Here is an 18,632-nt window from a genome sequence, read left to right as displayed (position 1 = left end):
TGCAGCTGCTTTAGGCCTCACCTGGGCAGAACAGCAAATGTATTTTGTAGGTTGCCATAGGACTGTCATACATAGGGAGAAAGTAATTAGGATGAAGCAGAAACTATACAAGATGAACAACTACTGATATGTTAGGGCTAGGTAGAAGATAGGTCTATATTTTGTGGTAGACCTGTAGGCACTTGTAGAGAATTAGTGAGAAATTCAGGTTTCCAGTTACTTGAGAAAAGGCAAACCTCCTTCACTGTTTCTTCACTACTTTTACTACTGACATAAAACAGAGAGAAAAGCCAACTAGGGACTTTTTCTTCATGTCTGCCTTAATATGGGAACAAATCGTCCTCTGTCTTTTCATCCCCCCCAAGAATCAATCTCACTCCCCCCCCTCCCTTTGTTTCACCAGATGAAGCAGGAGAAAGAAGAAAGAGAATGGGGACTTTTTCATCTCCTCCCTCCCCCCACCCAAGGGCAGACAGCAAAACCCTTTCCCCATGCTTCCCATCCTATCCAACTTTTTGACACAATGGAACGGCTGCCCTGCCAAAAGGCAAATGGCTGATAATTAAATGGTCATAGGCTAAGGTGTGTGCACCTACAGGTAGTATCAGATAAATAATATAAAGGCAGATCTCTGCCCCTAAATTTATCTTGAAATTATTTGCTGTGGACTGCCCAGCATGGTTTGGGACAGCAGAAATGGTGGGGGGGAGTTAGCAAAGGTTGTCTTCATGGTGCATTGGATATCAAGGATATCATGTATTCAGGTTTGGGGGAGGTCTTCAGACTGAGGCAAGCAGCATGCATGGAGGACTTAGCTATGGACTTATATGAAACGGCTGTATATACTTTATCCGCTCTGTTCAGTTTTGGTGCATAAAACTTAAAATTCCAGAGGTATATGCTCCAGTCTTTAGTGGATGGCTCTAAGGAATAAAACAAAAACAATGTTGACCTTGAAAGCTGAGGTTTACCTCTTTGGAACTTTGAGATGGTGTAAGTGAATGAACTGAAAGGACTTACTTTTTACCCCAGAGAGCAACTAAAGGGTACTGGTTTACATTTTGACAGCAGCCATATAGTCCTTACTTTCCTTTTTGGAATGGATATAATATCTAGGTATTTCTACTACGTCCACCCATTTATTATCCACAATGTTTTATTTGCTGCTCAATAATGGGATTTACTGCTTTGTTAAAAAAAAAAAGACTTGCAAAAAGGGGGATTGTTTTTTTTAATCTCAACATGCCTCATTAGCTTATTGTGGTTTTTTTTTTAAATAATGTCCCAGCATAATAGAAATGAAAATGTTTGGTATATTTTTTGTAGAATTGCAGATTAAAAGATGTAGGATACTATAGTGCCTTAGATATTCAGACACTGCAGAGGTTTCTCCCCAATGAATAATCACATAATATAAAATAAGCAATAATTCGGTTTGTCAACCCATGAGAAATTGGTCCATAGTTTATTGATCTAATTGCCCGAGTTCTAGAGTACATTGAAACTTAATTATAATTTATTTGCCTCAATTTTCTGGATTAGCATAACACATAAAACCATCAACTAACCCTGCAGGCTGGAATTTGTACAGCATATCAGGATAAAGTATAGTTGGCTAATTGATGAATTCATTCTCTAAAGTTTACAATAGAAGGGATTTCATATCACTTTCATTTTTTTCATTTTCTTTTTATTTCATATATTTTGAAATGTGTGGTACTACCCCACTGTTTGCATAAATTTCTCATTTTATTTTCTTGTCCTCAGTGTTTGAATGTTTTTCATATGTGTCAAACACTTCAACATAATCCAGACAAGAAACCAAAAACATGAGTGCTAACATAATTGTGAGATTACAGTAACAGAATCTTGCAAGTCTGAAAGCACATCTCTCCTTGGTTGCTTTTGTTTTCCACAGAACTAGGGAAGGTCCTTCTGAGATGCTTACCATTCTCCCATTTTTTCCATGGGCTGAAATGTTTCTTATTTGGCTGTTGCCCTGTCTGTAGCTCTTTCTCCTATTGCCGCTCAAGGACATTCCCACAAACCATTACAAGAGAATGCTCCTATAAACCAATCAATGCACACTGACTGATAAGATCATCCATAGCAATGTTTCCAAACACTGGTGTGTGTCTCACATAGAGCACATATGTAATCTGTATGGGAGACAAGTTATCTTCCCAAATTAGACAAGTAAAAGAGGAAAATACTGTAGAAAAGGAAGAACAAAGTTTCTAATGGAGTATATTAAAACAAAGGGATTCGCAGATTTCTAAAGTCCAGAAATAAAATAGCTTCTGAAGGCTTTGAATTTAGTGATCAAAATATGATAACATTCTGCACATTCTCATTTTTGTTTTAAATAGCTTAGAGGAAACCGGTTTTCACAGTGGCAGACACATGTTTAATCAGTTATGCTCACTTATTATTTTACTGTTAAAGCAGAAAAATATATTGTCAGTACTAATATTGTAATTTTTATGCCCTAAAACTTACCGTGTTTGATCAATGTAATAACATGTTTGTAATATCTTCTCGGAAAATGCTAGCTTTTTGTTTCTATCTTGGATCTGTTAAAGAGTGACCAATAGGATTTAAAAATATTTATTTTATTTAATATATAGAGCCCTCATCTTTCAAAATGTGACTCTGGGCAGTATACAATTAAAACCATAAATCAGGCAAACATAAAAAATGCAGAATGCAGGAGTTCATTTGACATTGTATAACCATCACGCAAGCTCACCATGCGATCTCCAGGGTAGATGGAAAAACCAAGGTTGAAGGGCTTTCCAAAGGCAAACAGGGATGGGGCCAAATTCACTGGAAAGAGAATAATTAGGGCTAACACCAAAATAATGACAATATTTCTGCAACTAGCTTTAAAACTGACATTGAAGATAGTGAAGTGGTGGATAGCTTATATCTTTTTGGATCAACAACCAACAATAAAGAAGCCAGCAATAAAAAAAAAATACTCCACAGACTTGAGTAGCAACAAAAGTCCTGGAATGGATTTTCTGATGCTGGGATATATCTATGCTTTTCTGTATTTATTTATTTGAAATGATTAGCCACTGAATTCCCAACAAGAAAGCAGGTTGGAGGCTTGCTTCTTCAGTCCAGTAATAAGCAAATTTCAGGCAGAACTTTTGGAAGCTGAAAGTTGTAACTGTTACTGTCTTTCTGAGATGCATCTTTTGCTCTCTGCTGGAGCTGATCTTCACTGATCAGGCTTTTTTAATTGTATACCACCAGAACCATATCCATGCAATGGGTAGCTAATATAAATCTGATAAACGTTTAGAGGGAAGCAGTCCTCTTTACTAGCATCTTAAGATGACAACTGTATATTTTTGTAAGAACTTGTGCATTTTTTATAATCTTTGCATTTTGTCCCTTTTTTTCTTTTTCTCTTATTTTAAAAGTAATAGAAAATTTAAATAAAAAAGATGGCAGGCTTACAGGCTTGGAAGAGTAGCCAAGATGATGAAATGAAAGCACCTAGTGATCAGAATTCTCTGATAAATTTCTATTTTTATCTTACATTATCAGACTAATCCCCCTTTTTAATTACTGGGTTCTGTACATAACTGTATTTGACTAATGCTCAAGCAACTGGCCCAGAACTGAGAATTGTTTATACATGACAAGAGAAAAAAACAGTATGGGAAAGAGGAAGAAATGACAAAGAATGAATTCTGGCCCATACATACTGTTCAAAACATCTTAGCAACAAAAAATATATGACCTAATAAGGTAGAATTTTTTAAAAAGACACCTGAAAACTATAATGTAGTGATCAATATTACTTACAATCTTGGCAAAGTTGAAACCAGGAATCCAATGCACAAATGATGAATCCAAGGAGAGGGAGAATAGACACAATGAACTTTAATTCAGATTTTTAAACACAGCACAACAAAGATCACAGAGCTGAGATTTGAAAAGTTGAGTTGGAATTTCTTTTTTCCTCAGGGACTGAGGACACTAAGCCATGCTGAGCTTCCACTGATATGCAGAGCTATTGCTCATTAGAGTCTAATGGTCTGCTGGCCAGTTTACCTGCAAAGCTCAGCCCCTCTGCTGCATCTTCAAAGCAGGATTGTACCTGGTTGTCCTTTTCTACCTTTCCCCAGAATTAGAGCTTTCTCCAGAGAGTTAGGAGTCAAAAGTATCTCCTGCCCTACCCTGCAATATGTAGTACTCTCCAACCTGACTTTACATGTCCTCTCTCAATTGATTGCATAATAATTTTCTAGTACCAATACAGTACTTTCTTCAATGTTGTAGTGGTTTCTGGGCAATGTTCAAGGACAGGATTCAAAGCCTATTATACATATGGGTTGTAAAAACATGGCAAATCATAAAACATGGTTAACAAAACCAATATGGCAAGCAATGCTAAAATACATTTCGTTTTGTCATAGTGTACCGTGAGAACAAGTTATGTTAAGCCAGAATGTGGTTTAAGTGTTTTGGGCAAGAGTGTGTTAAAATAACCACTGCAGTTTATAAATCATGGATTATATCTTAGTGTATTACAAAAAAGGAGCCATATAGATTTGATTATGGACTGATGATAGAATTGCCATTTTTATACTCCTGATGGAGTAGATGGTCTGTTGCACCATAGTTCCTTTTCTGATCTGTAGATTTTCTATTAAAGACCGTTTTGAACTGTGATTTCCTAGTCTGAAATATTTTAATATCTTATTTATAAAATAAGAGTTTTGAAAAAGAAAATATATTTTATTAATTATAAAAGTATAAAAAATAAAAATAAGTATATTTTATTCATTTTCAGAGATATACAATAGGCATAATCTCTAGCATTTTTCCATTTTAATGAAAAGGAGGAGGAACTGATTTTATAAGTACTATAGTAAAAATAATTTTAAAATAATCTGTTCCACCATTTGTTTAATTTCTCATGAGTATATTGAACTAGTATAAAATATAAAATAAAATTTAAAATAGACATACATCTGTGTGGTTGCTAGGAGTAAAAAAATGACTTGATGGCACATAATCAATACTTAACTAGGAACTGGAGCCTTAGAATTCATACAGAAGTATATGTACCTTTATTCTTGGAAGTCCTTTGAGCTCCTAGCACTCAATGAATGTGTTGTATGATTTAATAATTTTCTCTTCAAAGTTTTGTTTACCTCCTAGAAAGTAAATAGATTTGAATATCTTACTTTTCTAGACCCCTTTTTGAAAACTGTGATTTTGAGTTAGCTATATTCCAGTCTAAGTACATAATTTAGTAATAATTTATCAAGCAAAGATTGTAAAAAAATGCTGTCAGATTTAAAATTCTAGAGTGAAAAGATTTGTTCACTTTATATCTTTGAATTGGTTGTTTATTGATGTAATGGCATGGTTTGGAAAGAAAATGGAATATTCCAGACTTCTCTGGAACCTTCTGTTCCCAAATTTTTTAAGATGCAAATATATTTTGTTTCTGGATAAATTTGCATATTGCAATTGCTCCTTTTATATAAAGATGTTAGTATTTAAGAGTTTTTTTTTGTACAAGTATGCACATTTTTGCTGAACTTCTGGTTGTCAGATATCTCTTCAGTATTAATGAATCTTTAATCACACTACATTAATTAGATATATGTGTACAAATGACCTACTATACTGCCATCATACCCATAGTGATGCACTGGAAAGAACGTATTTCTCTGATATCTGGGTAATAATATATCTCTATCTCCCACTCTAACAGAGATTAGATGGTTTCTCCCAGTAGTTTGCTTCATTAAGACTTTGTTCCTATATCAAGCTTTCCAAGGGGGCTTGCTCTGCTTCCATCTTTCCCTCCCCCCGTTCTGTGAATGTGTGTGTGTATGTGAGAGAGGGGGGGGGGATTCTCTAGAATAGTACAGCCCTGAATAGAGGTGGAAGGGAGAGGATTGTTTTTCACCTGCTTATAAGGTTCACCATTACCCGGAAGTTCTTTCTTATAAGGAGGTGGGGGTCTTTTCTCTCTTGAATGCAGTGAGCATCCTCCAGCTCCTCTTTGCCGTGTCCATGGGGTTTGTTTGAGAGGAGTCCACGGAGATGGAGAGATGCATTCCCCTTGTCGTTGACCCAAACCTTAAATATTTGGGTAAGAAGAAATAAGTATAAAGATTTTTCCCTCCTAAAAGCGGATGGGTAGTAATGAGAGAGAGCGGAAGAAGAAGAGGAGGAGGGGTGCCTGGGCGGCTTTTGTGCATGTGATTACAGTATGCCTGGATGGATTGCCATGCTGAACGCTGCTTAGAATGCTGGTTGTTGGAGCAGAAAATGGATTCAGCCTGGGATTTATATTATAATCTTAAGTACCGGTAATTTGTGCATTAATTTTCATAAGATCAATTGGACTTAGTCCTTAGGAGGTATGTGTTGGTTTTGTATTAACAAGGATTTTTTTTGGGGGGGGGGGGGGGGGAGGTTTGATTAGTTGGGGAATTGGGATGGACGAAAAGTTCTAGGATTTCAATTATGAATGGTGTTTGGTGTTGGGAAGACAGGTGTGTGTGTGAGTCAGGGTGGATGGAATTTCTTTGTAGAGTGAATCATGTTCAGGTAGGGAGACAGAACAAACTAGTGTTTTATTTACCGTGCATGAAGGAAATGTGTGTTTAAAGCTGTATAGAGATTTGTGTGGGCTAAACAGACGAGAAGGAAACTTTCCTTTTAAAAATATTTGTACTTTTGCTATATGTTTACCTTTTCTTCATATCTTTGTGTATGATTTATAATATTGATTGCATATACCCTGTCTTGATGTGGTTTTAATCCCATGCTGCAGGGTTTTTTTTAATACCTTGTGGCTATGTATTTCTTTCACCCCTAGGAATTTTTCAGACTTAGATTCATCAGTGGGATTGTTTTCCCACAGAATGTTATATGTTTAAATGATCTTTATTTTAAAATAACTGTGCCTAAAGTTCTAGAATAGTTACTAGGAAATAAGCTATACTGAGGCCAGTGAGTTTTATGATTAAGTAAATGTATGTTTTAAGTATATTCAGTTTTAATTTTTTTTATTTTAGTAAATAAAGGATGATCCCTTCCACCTGGGGAATTTCTCTGCCTGATCTCTAAAATGAAGTAAGTAGTTAATTTGACTTCCATAGTATTTTAAATTTTTATTTAGAACTATTCCATGTAATTCTTTATCAAATCTGTAATTTTATTGCATCTCTGGTAAATTGATAAATCCTTTGGGCTGTAGATAAATACAGTGGGTGATTTAATATAAAATTACTCAATCAGATAGATCCATATTTCTTAGTTTTGAGGTATGCCTTGAGATTGTACAAAGAAAATTTAAAGAATTGAGGGATATATGCTACATATATCACGTTCCAAAATGTTTCTGTTGCTGCTAGTGAAATCATTTGTGAACTCAACTGTACATGTTGGTATCTGGGTCAGGTGCACTATGGTAGATAAATCTGGCTACTTGTATTTTTGCTTTAGAAAGGTACAATACATATATCAGGAATTCAGAAAACTCTGGTACCTTTAGCAGTATGGAGAAATGTCTAGCAGAGTTTGAAATTACCGGTAGGGGTGGCTGTGGTGTCCCTTAGTAAAGAAATGAAAACAATTGTTTCTTCATAGCAGAATTTAAACATGATGGGTAAAATGTGTTGCAGTGTCACAGATGATGCTGGTATAATTTTGTGAAGTTCTAGTGATATTCTGTGTTTCAAAATAATGATTTTATGCCAGCCATTCAGAGGAAATTTATCCCCTCCAGCCCTGAATTTCTCTGTTACTTTTGTAAATAGCAGGGCATGTATAATGCAGTACTGTATAGAATAGGAACTAAACAGAATCATCACAATTCTTTTAGGCTGTTGTTGACATATATGAGTTAAATAAAACTCACCAGAGTTCCATGTATCTTTTTAAAGTCAGCTGTTGTATGTGTGCCTCCATTAGCAGTAGACCAGAAAATTTTGACTTGTAGCTGAACCCAAATGCTGCTGTTGGCCAAAGGCCAGGATTTCTTAAGGAGACAAAATCTTTTACTGAACAATATTAAACACCAGAACTGTGCATGTTTGAAACTATTAATCATCATCTCTAACTGTTATTTATTTCTAAGTATTATAGCAAATGAGAATATCCACAAAAACCTGTGTTTAGTTTTGTAGTTAATAGATCTTTATCATATGTTTTATCATCTGTATTTCGTTGCAGCTTTAATTATTTCTAAAACAAGCGCAATGTATTGTTGCTTGAATCCAGTATTTATAGATTTAAATTGATAGTTCAATTAAATGATAGTCTAACTACGGCGTACTGAACCATCAACTAGTTTACCACTTAGTCTAGCATGCTGTGTGAATGCAGCTTATATAGTGAGTTGATGCTTGAATATGTTATATAAAACCAAAATATTTATTAAATCATGGATTATTTAACCATAGATAAGCATCCCCTGTGGAAACATACTATATCTTTTTCAAAGTGAGAATTGGGTACATCTCAGCTAATGTGATCAATTCATGTTATATCAAGGAATATAGATAGGAATTAAAATTCATTCCTGATTTTTAATTTCAGATAATCAAAATACTGCCTTTCTTTTCTGGAGATGCTTTCCTACATACAGTATCTTGTATCTACTCTTTTATTTTGATGTAAATGACTTTGGGCCCTAATAAGTATTAGTAGATACTTATTTAATATCACTATTAAATAAAGAAAATGGTGGCTTTTAGGTTGTATGAGTTCTTTACCATTTAAATATGGTTAAATATGTAAATGAAGTCAACATTGTAATGGCTAACAATCCGGCTAACCTATATTTATATAATCCCACCCACTCATTTTGCTGATAAACTTTTATCCAATTTAAGGTATAAAAAAGAAGCATAGTGTTCTGCTAAAAATGATGGGTGCTGCTGCTGTTGGCCAAAGGCCAGTTGAAGCTGTTTTATCCTCTAGGAGTATCACATACTTTATTAGTTTGTAAACAGTAATGAGGCATGAGATATTTTTTGATACACCTGAAGTATAATTTTGCAAGAGATTTTATATTATGGCAGATGATACATGTCACAATTTCTGTCTGAACTCTTGCACTGAATGAACTCTTGGAAACATTGGGCTTTCTTTTTTTATGTACAGAAAGTGTACTCAGTAAAATATCTGCTATTTCACAAAATAAAGTTATCTCAGAAATAAATAAGAAATTAAACACTCTGTCAGTTTAATATTTTTATCCCATCTTAAAATAATATTTGGCATTTATATGACAGTTCCTGAATGCTCAGATATATGTGTTATAGTAATTGGTATCACAGTAAGTAATATACATTATTCTTATATTAAAGATGACATTGAAAGAATGTGGTTTGTTAATAGCGAAGTAGCAAACCATAGCATAGCCTGAGTTTGAACTAGAGACTTCTTGATTTAAAATAAGCAGCTTTAATTCATCACAACAATTTTGATTTTTTTATTTAAAATGTAGAAGTGTCATAAGATCCAGTTACTTTTTGACTTAGCAAGAAATAATGCTAACTAAAAATGTGTCCATGGTTTATGATTATTCATGGAATGTTATCTAAAGGTTTTGAACCAGATATTTTTAGTTCATTGCGGTTTAGATGTACTATTGTTAATGGAGTTCTTTATTTGCTTGTAGAGCTACTTCTTCCACCTAAGAATACAAATTGGAAACTAATTTCAACTTCAACAATGGAATATTGAATAATTATTGATCAAGCAGGTTGCTGTTTTCTCATCAGGGATTTCTTTAAGGTATGTTAGGAGTCTTTTTTAAAATACACGTGTGAGTACAACATCGTTTTCAAAAGTTTTGGGAGCAACTAACAATTGTAGTCTTGACAATATTAACTGAGAATATCATTCAGAATGACAGTGAATGTAGCAAGAGACAATGCAACATTTAAACTAAAAGTTATGATTACACATTTTACTAGATTATGAAACATAACTTTTTTCATATTGTATTAACTTTGTGGTTTGTAAACCATGGTATATATTGTCAAGCTTCATATGTTGTTTGAATCCAGTCAGCTGCAATTTTTCAATAAACCATGATTAAACAAGCAAGATATTGTACTGTAGGACTTCATGTCTTTCTAAAGAATGAGTTAAATAATAGGACCAACCAAAATAATGTTAAGGTCCAGGCAATCTCAGCTAATGGCTGATAGCTCGCCTGATGAATGGAGTGGAAGATTTATGCATGATATAGGCTGTATTGATCACATACTATATTATCATATAGCTGTTCTTTAAATCTCAAGTGAAATTTTCTTGCCTAGAAAACGCCTATCCCTTTAAGCATGGCAGTCACATGTGAGTCAACATTTCTATTGCATCACTCCCTCTGACATCAGTGGTGGGATTCAACCGGTGTTACCACCGGTTTGGTGATTACGTTTTGCTTCCAAGATAACTTGAAGCAATACTCAGAAATACAGATTCAGATTCAGATTATTCAGATTATAGATCTTAATTTTATATTTAATTCTAATTATTGCAGTGTTAAATGAGGGAGATAGAATATATGGGCCTTGTAAAGATAGGAACTGTAGGTGGAAGTCTACTAAGTTGCCATCTTTGTTTTTTTTTAAAGTAGGGTGATAAAGGAGAGGGGGAAAAGATAACCTGTTCTCTCTAGTCTTTTGTTGAGTTAATGTAAGTCATGTTATAGTCCAGAAATATTGGTTTAAGAAAGGTTGTCTTACATTATATAGCTTTGTATACAAATATAACTCATTTGATTTTCATTTATCTCTAGAGAATCTTAAAGCCAGACATAATTTATTGCAACATGTTGTATAAATCCAATCCATGTGTTTAGCTTATGGCTCAGTATATCACATTAACCTAGGAAATTAAGTTAATGGAATAAACCACGCTTCACTTAACCATAGGTGCTTACATCATGTAAATGGAGATGGAGAATTGTAAGGGATGTTTAGCAGAAAATTCTCCAGCAGCAGAATAAAATACCAAATAGTATTACTGCATGGATTTTAGACTATTTAGATATTTTAGACTATTTAGATTTTAGAATAATTAATTGAATTAGCTTTACAGGTCAGTTATCTGGAGTATCATAACACTTCATTAAATATTTATATAAATATGCCATATATATTATATAATTCTATTTTAGATAAATATTTAATATAAATATTTAATATATGAGAACCAAGTTGGTATAGTGGTTAAATCATCAGTCAAGAAACCGGAAGATCATGTGATTTAGTCCTGACTTAGACACAAAGCTAACTGGGGGACTTTGGGCCAGTCATTCACTCTTAGCCCTAGGAAGGACGCAGTGGCAAACCACTTTGCCAAGAGAACTGCATGGACTTGTCTAGGCAGTCACCAGGAGCCAACACTGACTCAAAGGTATGTGTATGTACATGTGTGTGTGTGTGCATGCAAAATTGCAAATACATATTAATATAAGAAGGTAAAAAAATAAAAAGGTAGGTGAAAAATAGAACTATTTATCTTCTTCATTGAGGCTGTCCATAAAATAACTGTTCAATTGATTCAATTATTCATTCAGAATTGTACATGATATGGTCATAAATAATTGGTTTTGTATTACCCAGTGTTAATTAGTGATGTGTTAATAACTGAACACAATTATTGTCTCCTATTGATAAACATTTAAATTGCAGTCCATTATAGTATAATCTTTGAACTGTTCAAGCCTAAATATGCTAGTACTTCCCACTAGTTTCTTTGCCTTTGTTTTTCTTCCTAGATTGTATTTTTTTGCCTTTCAATTATTTCTTATAAAAGTGGTAGTGCACTTTCCTTAGCTTGTTTATCTGTTACATTGTTTCAGTTTGGCTAGTTTCTTAAAATAGTGCATCGTTAAATAACCATAATCTCTAGGATTGGATTTAATAAAAACAATAACCCAAAATAAGTATGTGAATAACTTCCAACATTTTAAAGGTTTAGATATATTTTTATTGTACAGTGCAAACAAAATATTTAAACAAAACTTTATGTATACAAGTGGGAGGTACTTTGATTTTAAAAGTCAGTGTGGGAATGTCATAGGCTCAGTTGGCTTTTGGCCTCAAAGGTGAATTGTTGTTCATTTGTTGTATGTTTGCTCCTGTTAGCATATGCTCTGGATTCCATTTCAAGTAGCCTTAGCAAAAGAGCTGCATCTGTAAGCCCATCTGAGGTATCTGCACATTATCTGCACATTTTCTCCTTCTGGAGCAGGTTGGGGAGGGAGGTGATTGCTGGACCAGGCTATTAATAATATTTTCTTACAGAATGGGCAAGTTGTAAAAATTAATTTTCTAAGCATGCTTCAGTTGCTAATTTACCGGTATTTTGATTTTGCTATGTAAAGGTGGCAGAACTAGGTAAAGCAAGTATTGATAGAATTTCATGGAGTTCTTTGATATCATTTTCTTTTGTTTTATATCTCAAAAATAGAGAATGATATTCACAGGGAACGAGATTTTACAGAATGTATGATTTTAGGAGATTTCAAATTTTAGAATAGTTTAACTACTGTTATGTTGTTAGTTTATGGATTAATATATTTATTTTATTTTATTACTTATGCCTTTGAATCATTATGGATGTCTGGTGACTGCCTGGACTAACCCCTGCAGTTTCCTTGGCAAGGTTTTTCAGAAGTGGTTTGCCATTTTTGCTGAATGATTTCTAAATTTATTGATTAAAAATGGTCTGAATATGGCATAGTAGAAATCTTTGTAATATAATCTTAAAGAGGGAGGATGAATAGTCAATTTGTAATCATTACCATTTGTATTTATATACAAATCTTCAATAAAGATTATGTCTTAAAAAAGGAAGTGATTTGCCATTGCCTCTTTTCTGACTTTGTGCCTTAGGCAGAACTAGAACTCATGTGCCAGGTTTCTAGCCTGATCCCCAACTGGCTCTCTTAATATATTCTACACTATAATAAGTCAGATACCTCAGATGGGCTTATAGAATGTGTGCAAAATCCAGGACCCTTGACTCCCAAGGAATAAAAGTTGGGAAAGTTGTGGCTGCTTCAGTGTTACTGGCTTCTGCTCGCTTTTGCATTGCTGCTACTGTCGTGTCATCTTCATTGTCAGTGTTCTGAGACAGATTCTCAGCCAGTCTCACATTCCCTCCCTCGGTCCCTCATCCAGCAGTAACCTCTTACCTTCCTGCTGGCAAGGGAAGGGAGATATTTATTTGTGTCCTGCTTTTATTATTTTTAGAAATCACTAAGGTAATGAACATATCCAACACACCTTCCTCCTTCTATTTTCCTCACAACAATCTTGTGAGATGGATTGGGCTGAGCTTGAGAGAGTGTGACTGGCACAAAGTCACACAGCTGGTTTCATGCCTAAAGCGGGACTAGAGCTCACAGCCTCCTGTTTTCTAGCCTGGTGTCTTAATCACTAGCCAAACTGGATCTCCAATATCCAGTGTTCCCTGCCAGATTCTCACAAGGAAACTCAATGGGAAAACCTGCAGGAAGTTAGAAGTTGCTCTTGCTTTTTTGCCTGTCTTTGGCTATTCTTTGGTTATTCTGTTTCTGTGTTTTCAGGGAAATGTCTCTGAAGAGATGATCCAATGGGGCATGGGTTGTCAAGTATTATATACTGATTAATTTTGTTCTGCATTTAATGATCCCTATCCTATTGTTCTATTCACATTAAAGGATATTTCTACCAAGTCTCCTTTCCATTTGTAATCCCTGCATTATGTCCTACATATTTCTCCAAAAGGCTTTGATGACATGGCTATGCCAATTAGTTTGGACCCCAATGGAAGTGCGACAGTTTGGAGTAGATAACACCTCACCTGCTTCCTGTTCACATTTTGTTCCCTCCCTCTCCATCCTGGTTAATTTTATTTTACTTGACTTTTATTGTTTTAATGTTTTATAGTGCATTTTAATCAAATGTCTATAAGCCACTTAGAGTCATCTCTTGCAAGATGAATGGCATACTATCACAAGATTCCCTGTTGGGGTACACAAGGCTGAGGGTGGAGATGGAAAGACTAAGTCTATCCAATTAATTTTACCCCCTTTCATGTGTAAGAATGATACCAAAATGGCATTGGCACTTTCTCATGTATGTTTCCATAATGCTGAGGGATTTCTAGCGGCTTTGTATACAGAGTCAATTCAGAAATTAATTGATTCAGTTAGTCAATTGCCTCTAAAGGAAATGCTGAAAGATAGTTGTGTAGCATTTTCTCTGTAGCTGCAGGGTAGGCAGTTCCCGGTCTCATTTTGCTTTCTGGCTCATGAGATTATTTCTTTGCTTCCCAGACTATAGATATTACGATGCTTTGTTGCTGTTTCAGGCTACTTAGCAGAGGAACTTTGCTGCATTCCAACAGAGTAGCAGCTGGGTTTGGGATGGGGGGGATATTTGTTTCTTGCTATAAAAGTGAAATACAGCAAGGAAGGAACAAGAAGGAGGATGGAGTGTTTTGCTATTTTTAGTGTTTCCCCATTGGCTAGTTAGAGGAGTACTGGCTCAGGAATAGGTGGAAACATTTTCTGAGTGCACCACAAAATCCTGAAAATTTTGTTAATAGTTGGTGGGATGGTGAAGCTGGCAATTGTGTGGAGGAAGCTTCTGTTTTTTTCACAGAAAAAAAACCCAGAAGTAAACCCAAGCATTGCTTGCCATGCAAATAATACCCTCTCAGTGAATGGTCTTCTATTGCTTTATGTCCAAAGAATGACTGTGTCATAAATACTCTATTGGATAAATTTTAAACGTAGTGATATAGGATATCTTAATTGTTTTTTTCCCCAGTACCAAGTACAATATTTACCCATTTTTATTCTCCCTTACAGCATATAGTACACTATTTTTTTCTTTTAACTCACTCAGATTCTGTATCCTCCTACTGTATTTTCATTATGAAGATGTAGAATTCTAAAATACTGTATATTCACAAGGAATGTCTAGTTTAACTGAAGAACTGCAGCATGTTGATTTTCTCATGGCTGTTCTTTTTCTTTTTCTTATTAAAACTGATGTCTCAAGGCATGTTAAAATATAATATTAAAAGCTTGACACAGTAACATGGATTTGTACTGTTTTAGGAAACCATTATATATGTTAATTTATTTAACTGAAATGTGTAGTACAGTAAAATATTTTGGCTTACGCATTGATGCTGAGTAGTTAAGTCTTTGCTGGAACACATTGTTTTCAGCATTTGTAAATAAACTTGACATGTGAATGTAAATATCTAGAGGGATTTGAATAGATTCCATTAACTCCATTTGCTTGAAGATGGGTGTTACAGAGGCTAGGTGATTAAATGAACTCCCATTGAGGCATGGATTTTTCTTTTTTTACATTTGAAAGCTTGCTTTTAAAAAAAAAACACCTCCGCCTCAAACCACATGAAAAATCTCAAGCACTTTGGACAGTGCTCCGTCATAATACAACATACTAGCCGGAAATACCAGTTTATCTGGATTTAATTATTAAGCATCCACAATGCACATTCAGAACATAATAATAAAAATGCCTCTTTCATTTAATTTATAAGGAGCATTTGTGGTCAGCAGAACACAAAGGGAGTAGTTTCTGAAAAAATAGCTGCTAAGTAATTTCTGTTTTTTCAAGCAATATAGGTAAAAGCATTATTGTATGGGTATGTTTTTTAGTCATTAGACTATATTATATGTTGATCTCTTATTGTTATGTGACTTTAAACGATCAGTGTCACATTTGTTTGTTCCTTGTTTCTGTAATAGGAGGCTTTTTGTATGGAGAAATAATTCAAATTACAAGGTTCCAAGCTTGACAGGGTTCTTGGAAACCCAAAAGAGGGAATCTTGTTAAGCACACAATGTGCAATGTAATACAGATAAAGTAGGAGACAACAAAGTGTGTAAGTTCCTAAGCATGCATCAACTTTGACAATTCATTGGATGAATTCACTAACAATTGCTGAATTTAAGAAGTTAGAAAGGGAGGAAATATTTAGGTCAACAAACCCATTCATATGACAAACTGCCAAAAGATTTATTTACAGTAACATCATGTGATGTTAAACTCTTGAAGCCAATAATCTAAGGTGATGTATATAGTACATTATTCAGTTTACTGGCTCAACGGTAAAAATGTCTTTAAACAAAAAACTAGGTTTCTGTTGCTGGGATAAAGAAGGTAGACTAATTATCTGAACATTGCAGTTTTGGTGCCTGCTTCATATTTCACCTTTTAAAATGAACCTTTCCCCCCTCCTTCCTTCTTGTTACAGGTTGCTATGGGAATCTTATGATAATCTGAGAGGAAGTAAGTCCTGATAATATTGCAGTTATTCATGATGTGCCTGGAGTGAAGAGGAAGGGAAACACTTCATATATCTAAGTGCCAAGGCTCTGCTGTGTCATGGCTACAGACTCTGGTGAATCAGCCAGCACAGAAGAATCAGAGAAACCCGATGGAGTTTCTTTAGAATGTATGAATCCTTCTGTTGATGTTACTTTGACCATGGAGGCCAGGACCAAAGAGGGGCTTAGCACACCTGCTTCTGGGGCAATTGTAGAAAGAAAAAGGTTTTTCCGAAAAAGTGTGGAGATAATGGAGGATGAAAAGGACTTGGAACTTACTCCACGGAATGAGCAAGAACAATTTATCTTGGATGATCAGAGGATGATCCATCTTTCTGCTAGTACACTTATAGCTGAGCAAGAAGCCAGAAATGAGCAAAACTCAAAGGCGATTATGGAAGCCACGAAGGAAAGGATGAAGAAGGAGATAGAAGAAGAGGCAGAGATGAAGGCTGTGGCTACATCACCTGGTGGAAGATTTCTGAAATTTGACATTGAGTTGGGAAGAGGAGCTTTCAAAACTGTCTTCAAGGGTCTGGACACAGAAACCTGGGTAGAAGTTGCTTGGTGTGAACTGCAGGTGAGTGTGGATGAGCTCCATCAGTCAGTGAGCTAATTGTATGCTCTGATTTTAACCACTGAGAGGTATCTAGATGTGCTGAACTTTATGGCTGCCTTGATCATATTATATAAAGTATGTCATGGCTCCTAATGGAATATCTACAAGGTTTTTGTATTATTAGAAAAGTAGGACTTTTAAAAAAAGTTGTTACGGTTGCACATAAGTATGATGGCAATTTCAATAAATACCTAGAAGGCAGACATAATTTGTAATTTGGAGGGTGAAGTCCCGATCTCTCAACCAGTTCTGTTAGCTATTTCATATCTTCATACTTCTTCTTTCATACGCTGGGAAAACCTCCAAAGTGAGCAAATCCTGCCCTCCATCAATGAGAACAAAACCCGAGCTGAATTGTACAGCAACTGAAATCTCAATTATATATACTCAGGAACCTTTGAACAGTTTTATGTGATTTACGAGATTGCAGTTTATTGTAGTTTAAAACACTTTAGAACATCAAATGACTGGATTTATTTTCCATTTTAGGAACTCTCCTGAGTTGAAATTCTTTCATACGAACTTTGATAATGTATACTTGAATGAAATAATTAAATGTAGTTGCTTTTTTTTTTTAAAGTAGACACAGAAAACGAGTTCCAAAATAATTTAAGCATAGATCTGCAACATGTAAATTCAAGTTCTTTAATAGTATAATGTGCAGATGTGGGTTTCTGATTCATTAGTAGTCTGTTATATAGTGGCTGACTAGAATATGTAACTATGGCTTGTGGGTGGTCTCTTCCTGGCTTCTACCCAATGGAAAAGAGTAGAAGAAATGACCACAACATGAAAATATTCCTATAATATCTCGCTGGTGTTTTTACCACAATATGAAGTATTGGGTATTGGATTATCCACAATAATCTAAGTAAATGTCGGGCCAATATTGGCTTGCAATTAAGAAAATTAAAAACCAAGAAGCATTTTACATTTGGAAGCTGGTCCTTCTTGGTTTTGTCAGTCAAATTAAGTACTTGGAAGAACAGCTGGTCACATGTTAAAGCTGTATTGGCAGTTTCTATCAAAAAGCACAGTATCACTCAGGAAAAGACAAAGTTGGAAAGTGTTAAACTATCGAAGGGGAAAACAACATGAGGCCTCAGTGCTTGTGGTCAGGATTAAGGCAGCAGAATATGGTTAAAGATAAATCTGACCTACATAAGCATGTAACACTTAACCTGAATGAAATATATTGCAGGATCCAATCTGGGTTAGTCACTGGGATCAGAGGTTTCGTTTTCTGAGCTTTAGGACTCATGCTGGAGTCCATCCTCAGGGAACTGAAAGCTTGAAAGACTAAACCTCTGGTCCCGGTGACCTACACAGATTGAATCTTGCTACATTATCCTGGGACAGTATATTTGCATTCATTCATAAAGTATATTGTATTGTACTTGTTGTAGTGGTGGGAGAATGCAAGGCTAATAATGCTGAACAAGGGATGTGTGAAGTTTTTTATCAGTAGGGGTTTGGGGATTTTTCTGCCTTCTGCTTTTTCCCCTCTGCCTGTGCTTCTCTTTCTGAATTCTTATTGATTCCCAGGCTTCCCTCCTGTTATCTCTAAAATCCTTTTCAAGCCCTCTGTCCCTGTGGCCATCTTGTAAGTAGCCTACTAAATGTTGGGTTCTGTCCCTGTGGCCATCTTGTAAG

The 18,632-nt window shown here is 35.1% G+C and overlaps 1 protein-coding gene across 2 annotated transcripts in view; it reads left to right on the top strand.

Annotated features, from left to right (window-relative positions):
* The first annotated feature begins 16,107 nt into the window (after nucleotides 1-16,107).
* WNK3 (WNK lysine deficient protein kinase 3) overlaps nucleotides 16,108-18,632 on the top strand; it is a 103,960-nt gene continuing 101,435 nt past the window's right edge. For both annotated transcript variants that reach the window (XM_087956769.1, XM_026676280.2), the window contains exons 1-2: nucleotides 16,108-16,193; nucleotides 16,288-16,940. In XM_087956769.1, the coding sequence (XP_087812895.1) occupies nucleotides 16,419-16,940 (522 nt within the window). In that variant the 5' untranslated portion in view covers nucleotides 16,108-16,193; nucleotides 16,288-16,418. The remainder of the gene's footprint in view (nucleotides 16,194-16,287; nucleotides 16,941-18,632) is intronic.

The sequence above is a fragment of the Notechis scutatus genome, chromosome 2 (genome assembly GCF_049901735.1).
Source record: "Notechis scutatus isolate UNSWTSFEM ecotype Mainland chromosome 2, rNotScu1.2, whole genome shotgun sequence".
Classification (NCBI taxonomy): Eukaryota; Metazoa; Chordata; class Lepidosauria; order Squamata; family Elapidae; genus Notechis; species Notechis scutatus.
Note: the sequence above shows the minus strand (reverse complement) of the source record. Positions and strands in the feature narration are given on the sequence as shown.